We start from the raw sequence: 13,468 nt of genomic DNA on the forward strand, positions 1-13,468 counted from the left end.
CTGCATGCTTGTTCAGGCGATAGTTTCCCATCAAGAGAGAGATGTCATACACAGCAGTTTGTCGGCTGTCTCTCACGTGTGGTTTTGAGGCTTTCAGGGGCCTCTGAGAATGTAGGAAAATGCAATCAGTCTAAAAATTGGAGCTGTTTATGCTGAACCGTATCTCAGTCAGAGCAGTGCAACAATGCTGCTATGGGAGGCCTCTTCAGATGAACAACCAAACATGCGCCCTTTAGTGTAACTAAATCAAGGGGATATCACAGACGGATCCCTTTTGGCTATAACTTCCACATAGATTCATAATAGAATAGTTCTCTCTCCAGTAATTAATACAGCTTCCAAACCTAAAAAAAAGGCTAAGATGCGTCATGTTCTGTTGGTGAGTCTTCTCCATTTCTCTGCAAGACAAACAAACAGATTCTGGCTCCCAGGTGTGTCATTGTTATCAAGTGAAGCCGTGAAGGGTACTAAAAGACGGCTGCAGCATCAAGACAGAAAGGTAACAACGATACCAGCCGCTGAGGCAAATCGAGATCATTTACAAACCACACTGTTTCATTTCTTAGTATTATTTCATTATCAATTCATAGTTTATTGTAAAATGAAACCAAAGTCTTTGAAAAATGTTGTCACCACATTATGGAACACGGCATTGACATCACACGTCTAACTATAACAGCTTAATGATCCAAAACCTCAAATATTCCATTCAGAAAACTGTAAGACAAGAAGCTGTGATTCCTCACATTTGAGTCCCTTAAATCACAAATTGTCATTGGCGATGCTTTATAAACAGTTCTTGGCTTCTGTTCTGCATTTATATTAAACAACATGTTTCATATTTAGGCCACCCAGATGAATGTTTTTATCATGTAAGTGATTCCCTCATCAGAACAACAGGAGCCTAACAGTCAGGACACATGTGGGTAGACTTTATGGAGTAAATAAAAGTAAAAGTATAAAAGTAGAGGAGGCCAGTTGGGTACGAAGGTAACAGGATTTTTCTGAAGTGCAGCGTTAGTAATTATTCTACATGGAACATAAGACGCCTTCAGTCATTCATGTTTTTCCAAATGTGTTTATGTGTCAGTCATCTCTTTTGACAGAACATGTTCGGCATGATCTGCTCAACAGCAGCTCCTGGGTTTCATATTGCCGCTCTATCGCCATCGACCATGAAAGACGGCTGAAGAGAACAGTGGACAGTGTTCCTTGTTTGTCACACATTCTGCCTGAAGATAATTCACTTTTAACTGCTGCACTCACATCTCACCGAGAGAGACAGGGACATGTTGTGCCTGGAATCATCCAGGAGGCATCAGAGGAAACGGTTACCTTGTTAAACTCAGCCTGCTGGGGGAAAAAGCATTTTATGTAAAAAGGAGATTGTAGATGTTTCCAGTTTGGTCATCGTTGTTGTCAAAGCCAGTTTGCTCAGTGGCCTTTTTCTGGACTAACTCATTAATGTGATATATTTTTAAATGGAAATCATCCAGAGGTAAAATGTGAAAATGTTTCAGAAATACTGAATCCTCAATTGACAAATCAATTCATCGCTTTGAATAAATAGTTAAGAAAAAGGAAAAGGCTCTGATTAGAGCCTCTTCTCTCTGTAAAGAATCCTTGTTTTCTATACTCCTCGAGGACAGTAGCTGAATAAATTCAGGTTGGGGAAAAATAAGACCTTTCCATCACTTTCAGTGATGATATATTTTTTCCATCCTTTGTCTTATTATAGACTAAAAAAAACTAATTGATCAATCCAGAATCAGATTCACAAATGACTCATAAATAAAAAGAACAATTAGTGTAACAAACTATGTAAGAAAAGTTTGAGACAATAATAACTTCCATTGGAGGCGCTGTAGCGTAGTGGTTGATGTGCACACCTCCATGTGCGGAGGCTGTGGTGCTCCAGACGGGCAGCTCCGGTTCAAATCCGACCTGCGGCTCCTTTCCTGCATGTCATTCCTCACTCTCTCTCTCCCTGATTTCTGACTCTACCCACTGTCCTGTCTCTCTAATTAAAAGGCTTAAAAAGCTAAAGAATAGTATGGTAACTTCCATGCACTAACACTTCAGTTCTGTCTGTCTGAGTCTGTTACTGCACATATCCTCAACTTTACAAGTTCTTTAAATTGACTATATCTCTTTTTGTGAAATGTCTTTTGAGACTTTTAGAATATTGTTTTTCCATGAGCGTTTATCTCTTACCGCGGCAGCAGTGGTTAAGTTGTGGCCACCTCAGTTTAGTTTGTGAGTGTGCATGAGTGTGTTCGACTCGGTAGCGCCTTTATTTTTTTTATCAGTACCTTCAATAAAAGCTGCTCTTAGAAACCACAGAGAGAGGAGGATAACTTTTTGGCTGCCGTTCAGCCAAGTGCCCTTTCCCTCCTCTGATAAAATAAGGCAGTAAATATTTTACAACTAAACCCACGTTAATAATCGTAAACTTTAAAGTATTTTTATGATCGTACCAATCAGGACTGCAGGTTTTTTTCAAATGTATAACAAAAAGTTTTTAAAGATTGTGCTCCTGAACATGTGCTTCTGCACATAACCTTAACTTTACTTCACACATCATCCAAACAGTGTTCATTTACTCCGACAGGTGTGTGTCCTGTTTTATCTTGGATGGTGCATTAAGAGGAGCGGAGGCTCTGTTTCCTGTCAGGACCTTAATGGATGTTTTTTTTTCTGTTAGAGGTTTCAGTGTAAGGAACTGGTGATACTTTCAGAACAAACTACATCACAGTGTTTATGACCCTGGTTGATAATACCCAACTATTCTGAGGACATCTAGCATATCACAACATATTTACCTGCAAGACAGTTCAGTATAATGAAGGTAGATTTGTTTTGTGCTTGTTTAAATGGTGGAGTTTCCCTTTAATTAAGCCTGGACGACCAGGGAGAGACAACAAATGAGCTGGACTAAATATTTGATTATATTATAAATATATTTAATAATCCTATTATTTAAGTTTTGGTGTAATTGGTGAAGCTACTTGTATGATGTGTGGAGGTGGCTGTTCTATATTTAAAACATTTCCTGTACTAAATATTCATAAAAAAAATACATGCTTTTATTTTTTACAAGTGATTTTTTTCACTTTCTTTTTGAGAATTACTTTGAAACAATATTTGAACTCAAAATAACCGAGTGAAAAAAAGTTTGATCGCAGTTGTGTTTTTTTTCTCCTTTAAAACCTCAGCAGTTTTTACAGAAACTGGGTGTCACTTGTGATGAACAAAATCAAATCAAAGTTGATTAAAAAGCTGAAAAAAATAAATGAAAAGTACCACATTTCAACCAAGTCATTTGATGAAAGAGCTTAAACAACACAACACAGCTTGATACTGTAAAATCATCAGAATTGAGGAAGTTTCAAAAAGAATGTTGAGTTCTGAGAATCTTGAACATCTCACTGCCATTCCCAGAAACATTTGGCACACATTTTCTTATCACCCCAGAAGTTATTAAATATTTGCAACCCATCATGCAAATTAAACTGTGCTGAGAGTGGGTTAAAAACTCCACACTTGTGTGTCTGCTGTCTGTCTTCCTGAAAAGTCTGAGTAGGGGAAAAAAAATGTGCTGACAGATTAAGTCTGAAATGGGTCCAGAATAATTTGAGACCCTGCTGCTAATCCTCTTGTGATCAACCTTTGGATGCTGATCCAGCCTTTACAAATCATTAGCTTTAAAGCAATTTACTTTGTGTTAAAGATGTTTTTAGCTCGTGCCTCTTTTCACACAAACTTTATTAAAGAGCTTATGTTTGAGAGAAAATATACTTAAATCCTTGTGTTGTTCCATTTGATGCATCTAAAGGTGTCAAACTCAGCAGCTCAGAGATTTAAGTGTATGTCGGGCGCTTTTTTATTTATTTTTTATTATTCACGCAACTTGAAACAGACGAGTTTCAACGGCCATCCTCTGTTCACACACACAGACACACACTGCTCGAGTGACGCGAGGACCGAGAGAGATGCTGTCGGAAGTGATTATTCAGCTGGTTTCCTGTCCATGTTTTAGCAGTTATGAAGACGTTAAAGCTGCAGGGGAAATGTAGCTTAAGGTCGGTTTGCAGACAGACTGCCAGTAGCAACAGGTTGATTATACGAGGCGTTTTATGAGGCCATGCTGCTCAATGCCAGGGCGGCAGAACTGAAGAAACATTCCCTGGCATTTATCAACGAGTAAGTAAGAACATGCTTCATACATAAAACATTGCAGAGCTAAGTCTTTTAAACTATGGAGCTGTGTGTATGTGCATCTGTTTGCATACTAAGTGGTTTGAAAGGGCTCGACTTTTACCAAAAGGTGATTTAGTGTTTGTAGCTGTAATACAATAAATGTACATTGTTTAGTGCTTAACAGAAGTGGTCTGAATGAGGTGAGAGGCTGAGTAGATGATGTCCTAGAAACTGCACAGTACATCTTTCATATTAGGTTCCACATGTATACGTTTCTGCTTTGGTCGTGCTAATTGATCACCGTTTGTTTTTCCTCCTCTACGAGTTCATTTTTGAAGAAACTGTCAATGAGTCACGTGTGCTGCATTCTCATTGGACGTCTACAAAAACAACAAACTAAAGGGGGTTGTTCTTGCTTTTCTAACAGTTTTCTGACGCTTTCAATTGTAAGAGCGAAATAGAAAAAGCAGGATATTTGTTCTTGTTTTAAGAAAGCGTGGCTTCAGTACATCAATGTAACAGTGACATAAAAAAAAATCCCCGCCTCAGTTTCTCACCGGCTTGCTGCTTCTTTCTCTCCTCTTTATCAGCGGCTCGTCACGCTGGTGTCTACCAGTAGCATTCAGGAAGCGGTTAACCTTGTTGGAGGATTTGAGAGAGAGCACACAAAGCAAATGGAAAATTCAGACTGCAACACCTGTTTGGACATTTTAATAAAAAATTGAAAAAATAAAATTGCCTCCATTCTTGATAGAACCATAGTTGTCCATTTTTCCCTGAACACTCAAAGGCATCATTTTGATGGAGTTTGCATCGTGTGAATTGAAGAAAGTGGAGCCGTTATGAAAATGACATTTGCTTTCATTTCTGTGTCACCTTTTTGTGAGGAACAGAAATGTTATTTTATTGACATCTTTAGGTGCTAAACTGAAATCACATGAGCAGTATCGGGTTCAAAGAGTGGAACATTTAACGAGAAAAAGCATTCATTCAGTGCTCGGTTGGTTGGTTGGTTGGTTGGTTGGTTGGTTTTATCTTCTGTCTCTTAAACTAGGCCACTAAAACACATCTCTGAGCACTTTGATGTGGTGCATCACGATGATGCTTACTGTTGAATGTCAGTGTTGCCTCTGTGCATCTTTCGAAGGATTTACAGGACGTTTTACACAGCATCAAACTACTTCTGCACCACTTTTTATTGGCTGATGTATTTATTGAAGTTGCAGGTCGTAAAAGTTTGTGGCTGATATTTTACGTACCTTCTCCCCCTCTCTGTCTTCTTACCCAGACTTACTGCAGCTAACAGGATGATGAAGAAGATTGTGATGGGAGGAGGCCACTTCGGAAGGTGCAGCCCTCGCTAGACTCCTGATCTCTCCCCCAACACCCCCCTTCCTCCCCCCCTCCCCCTCCACCCCTCCAACCATCATCCATTCTACTACCCCTCCCCCTCCTCTTCCGGGCACCATGGCCAACCACCTGGAGCTGATCCAGGAGCTGCAGCAGCTGGACAAGGTGCCCAGTCTGGAGAGGCTGCGGGCGGCCCAGAAGCGGAGAACGCAGCAGCTGAAGAGATGGGCCGTGTACGAGAAGGAGATGCAAAACAAGAAGCGGAAGGCCGACAAGAAGGGACGCAACGCCAACAACCTGCAGCAGTCGGACATCAAGAGGCGAGTGTCTTTCGCTGCCAGCGTGGCTCTGCTGGAGGCGTCGGCCAGGAACGATCCGGATGAAGGTAAAGAATGTTTATGGTTCTGGCAAATTAGAAAAACTCAAAGGTAGATTTATGGACTTGCCAAGTTCTTTGTACACAAGTGACCAATGCACAGAGAATATAGCCACTGTAGATTTATACCTGTGTAACAAGGCAACGCAGTGAAAGTATGTACCGGGGGTTTCTTTCATCCACTCAGAGTCAAACCAAGTACAAAGCTCAGTGACGCCACATTTGAATAATTACTCTAATTTCAGCCTCAACTCTGCTACTTCAGCGAGATACAAAATGCCAAGGTCAGGGAAACGATTAGCACGGCCGGCGTACTTACACCGCCGCTGGAACTTACTCCATTGGAGCCGAGTCCATTTGTTCTGCTCGGAGAATGTTTTATCATCTGGAAATAATGGAGTTGTCACAGGGAGATGAAACTCTGCCAGTCTTTTAATTAAAGTTTCTACGGATGGTGCCCCCCCCCCCCCCCCCCCCCCCAACCCTCCTATTTGGAGATAATAATTGTTTTTCTCCAGTACAAACAGTCCCTCGATGCTGTGCTAACAGTGTGTCAGTGATGCAGGAATGATAACAGGCTGCTTATCCTGTTGATATGACATCTAATTTATCTTCACTTCAACTTGAAATAACAATGAACTCTTTTCATAGGAACAAATGGAGCCCTTGGCTGTGCTGCTGTACTTTTGTTGGGTTTGCAGACTGTTGTTGCAGATATAGAAACAGCCACAAGGCTTAAATATATTCAACTTATTCTTACTGAGCAGAACCAGCAGAAACACTTATGCACATGGGATGTGAACTTGCTTGTTTTAAAACCAGCTGGGAGTGAGAGTCAGTGGAAGTGACGGGATCTGTGCCTTTTGGATTTTACCATAACGACTTAACTTAAAAAGAGTCCAGCAGGATGTCACTTAAATAGGTAAATATGAAAGTTGTTCTGGTTTTAGAGACTTTTATCAGGGATGCGTCTGCTGCTGCTCATTCTTCATGACACTCTGAAGGACGTGGTGTTCTGTTGGAAGAGTTGTACTTCTGAGAAAGTCTGCTAAGCCACTTCCTTGACTCAGGATGTTGAAGCCGTTGTTGATCATGAAACTGTTAAGATCTCTTCATTAAATCACATCCAGTATCTGTCATTATGCAGCATAGCGTGTTTTATATACTAACTGTCACTTCCAGGAAATGTGTACAACAATCTCTTATCTCATGACAGGATGCTGATAAACTATTTGTCTAGAGTACTGTCACTTTGGTGCATTATTGTCAACATATTATCTTATCGTCTGCATATTCAGGATCAGATGAGTACTTACATGTTGGCAAGGCGTTAATACGTGTGTCTGCTTTTTTATCCAGTTATGAGAATACACGAAGCTTGAGTCTGCAGTCTGCAGGAGTGCATGAAATCTTTTTGACCTTTACAGCAGAACAGCAATGTCCTTGCATCTTACCGGACCATCTGGCCCTGAGATTACTGATTACATCTTGATCATTTTCTTTTCTTTTATTAGGGTAAACACTTTGAGATGCACCGTCTGGTTTTCAAGAGATCCTGACAGTAACCACAATCAGTGTAAGAGCAGAGAAGGGTTTTCTGGCACAACTTCACCAACTACCAAGATGCATGGAGAGTGAAACCAATACTCAGTGTAGTAACTAGTTATAGTTAAAGTTACTACTATCAAAAAGTTACTGAGATTCTAATGGAATTACTGCTTCATAAGAGTATCTTGTTTCTGGGGAAAGTAACTCGAGCGTTACTTTTTTTTGCTTCAATCCTCATATGAATGTTCACATTTTCAGTATTTTCCGCGGCAGAATTGAGACAACTCGCTCTGTCTGACAACTCGCAAATTTCAAATAACACTGTAGTCATTTTTCACATGTAGGTAATTTACCAGTTAGATCTCTGAAGGCAACAGACTCAACAGTTGAGATGAAGCACATCGCCATCAACAAACCAGTCTATCAGTCTATAGTCCGGCCTACACAACGTGGAGCAGGCGGTGTTTTAAATCAAGCTGGCTGTCTGTATGGAGAGTCTCCTCCTCGGTCTGCCGAGCTAACGTGAGCTGAGGTCTCCAGTGTTTGCAGCACGGGGCTCTCTGACAGCTAGTTTAATAGAAGCGTGTTGTTGTGTCGCTCGCTGTGAACGAGACGTTTTCCTTCCTGCACATAGACGACAACTCACTGCTATATCATTGTCGTTAAGCTCGAGCAAAGGAAAATGAGTCTGTATTAATGAGACAGAAAGCTCACAGCTCAATGATCACCTGTGTTTGTTTACAGCGTTCTTTCTACCAGGATGCTACTGTGCTGACGTTAGTGTAACCTCGCCCGCTTGTTGTTGGCTGTTTCACATAAAGTAACGAGTAATAATACAGTCTAATAAAGGGAATAAAGTTGATATTCGTACCAGAAATCACTATTTCACTATTGTTAACCGTTGTACGTTATTTTACAGCATGTTATCAAAATGACAAACAAAGTGAAAATAGTATTAAAAGAAAACCACATTGTTACCAACATGCAGACAGACAACAGTAACAACACACAGATAACAAATAAGAAATTACATATTTTGCAATCACTAGATGGCCACTTGCAAAGTGCAACACTTTCCAATGATTCAGGCAAATATTTCAACTGTTGTTTTTTTCAGTCTGCAGCATTGTTCAAAAAGAGCGATATGTTAAGTATGATCGGAAGAGTTACACAGTGAACAGAAGGCTAAGCAAGGAGAAAAGTTATACACATGTAAAAAGTGTAGTATAAATAATACTGACCTGATCCCAGAGAATGAATCATATTAAATTGATGTTCTAATATCAATGACAGACTCAGAGGTTCATGTCTTCATACCTGCAAAAGTAATCACATTCACCCTTCTGTCAGCTAATGTGAGCATGTGAAATTAAAATGTAAACGTTACTCATGCTACATTATTTATATTCTACCTTCGTCTTTGTGATCATGTTAGCAGCGCGACGGGAAGCCTCGCAAAGCTGCTCGTATGGCTGTGGAATCCTGGTCTTGTTTCCATGTGGCTGCATCATATATGATAACCATGATTATTTAGTGTCGGCATGACTGTTCACTTTAGGGAAATTTTCACACACCTCTAAAAATAAACCAACCAGGTTTTTTTTTTTGTTGCAGTGCATCACTGGACACATTGAGGACACATTTCTTTACCCTGGTTTGAGCATGACTGATATGCAGAAGCTTTGCCAGTTTTGCTCTCACTGCAGACAGTGCCAGGGCGCAGAAACGTCAGCATTCAGGGCTGTTTAATGAGGGTGACCATGAAAGGGGCAGAGAGATAAAAAAAAAAAAAAAGAGAGCGAGTGCAGGGTGTAGTGTTGCCCACACAGCTCCAGTGGCAGCTGGCTAGCTCCGGAGTCTGATAATCTCCTCTCTCACTCCCCCTGGTCCCCAAATGCTCCTTCAAGCATCATGACTCCACACGCTATGCAGCTCCAGGCACACTAGTCACACTCTGTGGGCTTCTTTCACCAAAAATGTAATGTGACATCATCATGCACTCTCTGTTATAGTCATTCTAAAGGAGGTTATGTTAAAACAGAAACGAAAATAGAATGAAGACAATGAGGGAAATAAATCTGAGCGTCCGACTCCATCTCCTAAATCACAGTTAAAGTCAAAATGTGCAAAAACAATTACTTGCAAACACAAAAGGAAGTGTTTTTTAAAATCTAATAAAGGGAGCCATCTATGGATTTTTTTTTCCTACATGAAGAGAAAGTGAAAGAGCCAGGGAGAAGTGAAAATGAAAACATAAACACAGAGACAGACATTGACTCTGACCTGAGGCTGACTCTGCCGGCCTCCAGGCTTTGAAAAAAAAAGAGAGCCGGACACGCTGCATTTTCTCCAGCTTAATCCCTGAATGGCTGTATCCAATGAGAAGTGTCCTGCGTCTTCTCTGTGGTTGCAGTCAGCATCACGCGGTCCACCGGAGGCAATGTGTGTGAGCACATGCTGTGTGTGAGCTGTGTGTGTGTGTGTGTGTGTGTGTGTTCATGTGTTCATTGGTATGCATGTTCTCCAGATGGAGTGTTTGCTTTTAATAAGCTTAATTTGATCTTTTAAAGAAGATGGTGTCATTGAAACTAAGATTCGTGAACAATGCATGTGTGTGTGTTTTGTATCTTGTGTTTGAGTGTGTATATATGTTGTGTGAGTGTGTGACTCCTTCCTCTCTGAGGCTGGAGCATCCCTGTCATTATGACTTCCTCGCTGGGAGCTGTGGGAGCAGACTCATCAGGCCGTGAGGAGATGCAGATATAGTGAAGCCGCAAAGGACACTATGTCTACTCGAGCTGAAGTTTGTGTGTGTGTGTGTATGTGTGTGTGTGGGTATTTCATGATGGAGTAAGCAAAAAGAGTAACATTGGCTTTTATGAATATTTGAGATTGCATGATAATTGGGATAATTTTATGGAATGCGATAAAAAAAAAAGAAGGAACATTTTAGTTTTTTTTTCCACAACGTTACAGTTTATCAGTCATTCTGCTGTTGTACCGTCTTTTTCACCTGAATCCAAAATAATTCCAAATAATTCAGCCACGGGGTCTTCCCCTGATTGGCCAAATTACGTTTTTGCATGACCAGTGTATGTAGGGTCCATGCATAAGCTGTCTGATTGGTCAAATGTCCATTGATATATTATTCACTGTGATTCAGGCAGCCTGTTCCAGTGGTTTCATTGCGACTGTTCGTTTTCTGAAGAGGATAAAAAATAAGATTCATTCTTGAGCCTCAGTAGGTTGGAAAGGATTAGACGGAAAGGATCCATTCCTTTACCCTCCGGCTGCCTCCGTCATGAACCCTTTGCCCGTCACTGTGATGAGGGTTGATGGCTGTGAAATTACAGTGAAGCACCTCAGTGTCTCTCTCTGTGAGCGTCTCGCTGCCTATTGAGACTGATAGTTTTCTCTTCCCCAGAGAGCTGCTATTCTGCAGAGAGGAGCAGCCAGTGGGTCAGGAAGGACAGCCAATATACACACATGGACACACACACACACATACAGACACACACACAGAGTATGGACTGACCTCACATTTCCTCTTCACATCGCTTTGTAATCTGATGAAGCTGTCAAACAACTCGGATATGATTGAAGGAGCAAAGAATCCCCGTGGAAAACTGATAAAAGTGTGAACAACATCAGTGTGCTGAAAGTGTCGGATAGTAAAGTAAAAATCATCATCTCTTTTTACTTCTTGACGTTGCATTTGAAGGAGCTTTACTGTGTATATGCACGACTCTACGTAGGCTAATGTAGTATGGATGGAAATGCTGTTCAGTAATCTTAAATGCTTGGCAAAGAATTATTGAGAACAGCATGGAGTTCAGGCTGCTTCCAGTGAACGGCATGGCTAGAAATGGATTCACTTCTAATAGGAGCCCATTTCTTTTCCTCCAGCAGCGGCAGCCTTTTGTCAGGGTCAGCATTAGCCAGAGAAGAACTAGTTTGTATGACTAAAGGTAAAAGCTTTGTTTTTCATGGCCACACTCAAAGTCAGAGTAAAAAGCCTCCTGTCACAGAAAATGGTGCTATAATTGTTTAAATATGGGGGTAACAGCAGCATAGTCTATCCTAGAAGATAGTAAAAGAGTTTCACTCTGTTGTTCAGAACGAGTGACAAAGAGAGCTGAAGAGAGAATGTCAGACCCTGGCTGCTTTCTAACCTTCACAGCTGACTGGTCGATTTATTAAGTGGGTTTTGAATGTTGATTTGTAATTTTTTTGGAAAGCTGAAAAATGGTAAGACACTGCTACATGTTGTTCAGCAGCACTTCATTCATTCAGTAAGCCGCTCTGATCAAGTATATCGGTGCCTTAATGCTTCACACAGCTCTTATTTAAATGGCCCGTTATATAGTTTAAGTTTACCAAGTAAAATAATTATTAAGGTTGTAAAGGGTGTGTCATTTCAGTTATCTAATGAAAATGTAAAAACAACATAATCATACTTCTACATCTCTACAGCAACACTTTGAAATCTTCTCTTCTCAGACTGTCGAACTGAATCATTTTGTCGATGTTTAGCTTTCGACGCTACGTCCTTCATCAGGCATGACATGTAGTTGTTTCCAGAGGCACGTTTTTTGAGGATTCAGAAATAGTTCAAAAGATAAGATCATTCAAGAGCAATTAAACACATGCAAAGGGAAGTTAAGACACCGACATAAAAAGAAGGAAGGAGCCTTTTTGATCGGACATGATTAGCTATCCTAGCTAGCTGTCTGTCTCAAAGCTTTTCATTGAGTCAGACCGAATTGAATCAGTAAAGATATGAATGGCATCATATAAAACTGTGATTCACAGTGTTGTGAAATATCTGGAATAGTTTCAAATATAGAAGGTCTGTTACAAAACATTGATAACGCCTCTTGCACCAATGACAAAGTCTGTTATAGCTGCTCCTCCTTCAATCTGTCTGTTGTTTATAGCTCTGTGTTTTTCCCACCCGTGGACTCTATTTATCCTCCCACTCGCATGGAAACACCCTGCACACTAATTGCTGCTTATTCCCCCCTTAAAATCATAGCTTGTAACTTCATGTTTGAGAAGCCTAGCTTCAAATTCTTGTTCCATTTTTAGCTTTGTGGCTTTTGCTTTCGGTTCACCGCCTGTTTTTCTGCCATATCATCACCATATAAACACAAGGGAGGAATAACTCCTGATTTCAGGACAGAAAGATTTCTCTGGCAGCGATGAGTAACGCCTCTCAGAAGGAAAACTCATATGTGGTTCTGTCTCCTTTTCTTCCCTTTCTAGTTATCTGTGTGCAAATTAGGTCTCACAGGAGCTTTTGTCTTCTTCTGCTGTCTTATTAGAGAGGTAAGGCCTTCTCCTCAGAGGCCTGAGATAGGCTTAGCTGCTCCCAGGCATATGGCAGCAGCAGAGTGGCATTAAAGAGACACACGAGAGCAAAAACAGAAGAAGAGACGTGCAGCACAAACAAAATGACATCACAATGGTCACCTTATGTTGTCCGGAAAACACTGACCTTCAATACATTGTTCTAGGTCTCTTTATTTCACATCCATCTGTTCATTTAGACTCCAACTACCTTAAGCTGGAAACATATTAAGATCAAGTGTGTTTGTAAACCTTGATTGGAATTGAGATTGACAGTCAATAGGACCAATAGTGTTTGTTTTCACTGTGTCTTCTCTGTGTATTGAAGGTATTCTGTAGATGTTAGAGGTAATCGTAGAACTTAAACACCATACTGCCTTTGTGCCATAGCAACACTTATAACTAATTATGATTTCTCAAACAGAAATAACTAGGCTCTGGATTCAATTTTGGTATTTGGAGTCTCATGTAGTCTACACAGGAAGCCCTTAAATATTTTATTTTGCCCACAGCAGTAAAATTGTTATAAGACAAACTCAGAAAGGTGCAGTGATTGACACACAGACTAATGCATTTTTTGCTATGTGTGGTATTAATGGTAAACAACCTGAGCAGCTGTGGTTTTCTCATCTTGCAGTTGACATG

The 13,468-nt window shown here is 40.6% G+C and overlaps 1 protein-coding gene across 3 annotated transcripts in view; it reads left to right on the plus strand.

The window, feature by feature from the left end:
- The window catches only part of ppp1r16b (protein phosphatase 1, regulatory subunit 16B), a 91,243-nt gene that overhangs the window by 24,755 nt on the left and 53,020 nt on the right, over positions 1-13,468 (plus strand). The window contains exons 1-2 of one of the 3 annotated variants that reach the window (XM_029277865.2): positions 3,984-4,207; positions 5,489-5,935. In XM_029277865.2, the coding sequence (XP_029133698.2) occupies positions 5,668-5,935 (268 nt within the window). In that variant the 5' untranslated portion in view covers positions 3,984-4,207; positions 5,489-5,667. Of the gene's footprint in view, positions 1-3,983; positions 4,208-5,488; positions 5,936-13,468 lie in introns of those variants that run through there. The other 2 variants (XM_020636789.3, XM_029277864.2) reach the window with 2 other exon arrangements.

Source organism: Labrus bergylta, chromosome 5 (assembly GCF_963930695.1).
Source record: "Labrus bergylta chromosome 5, fLabBer1.1, whole genome shotgun sequence".
NCBI lineage: Eukaryota > Metazoa > Chordata > Actinopteri > Labriformes > Labridae > Labrus > Labrus bergylta.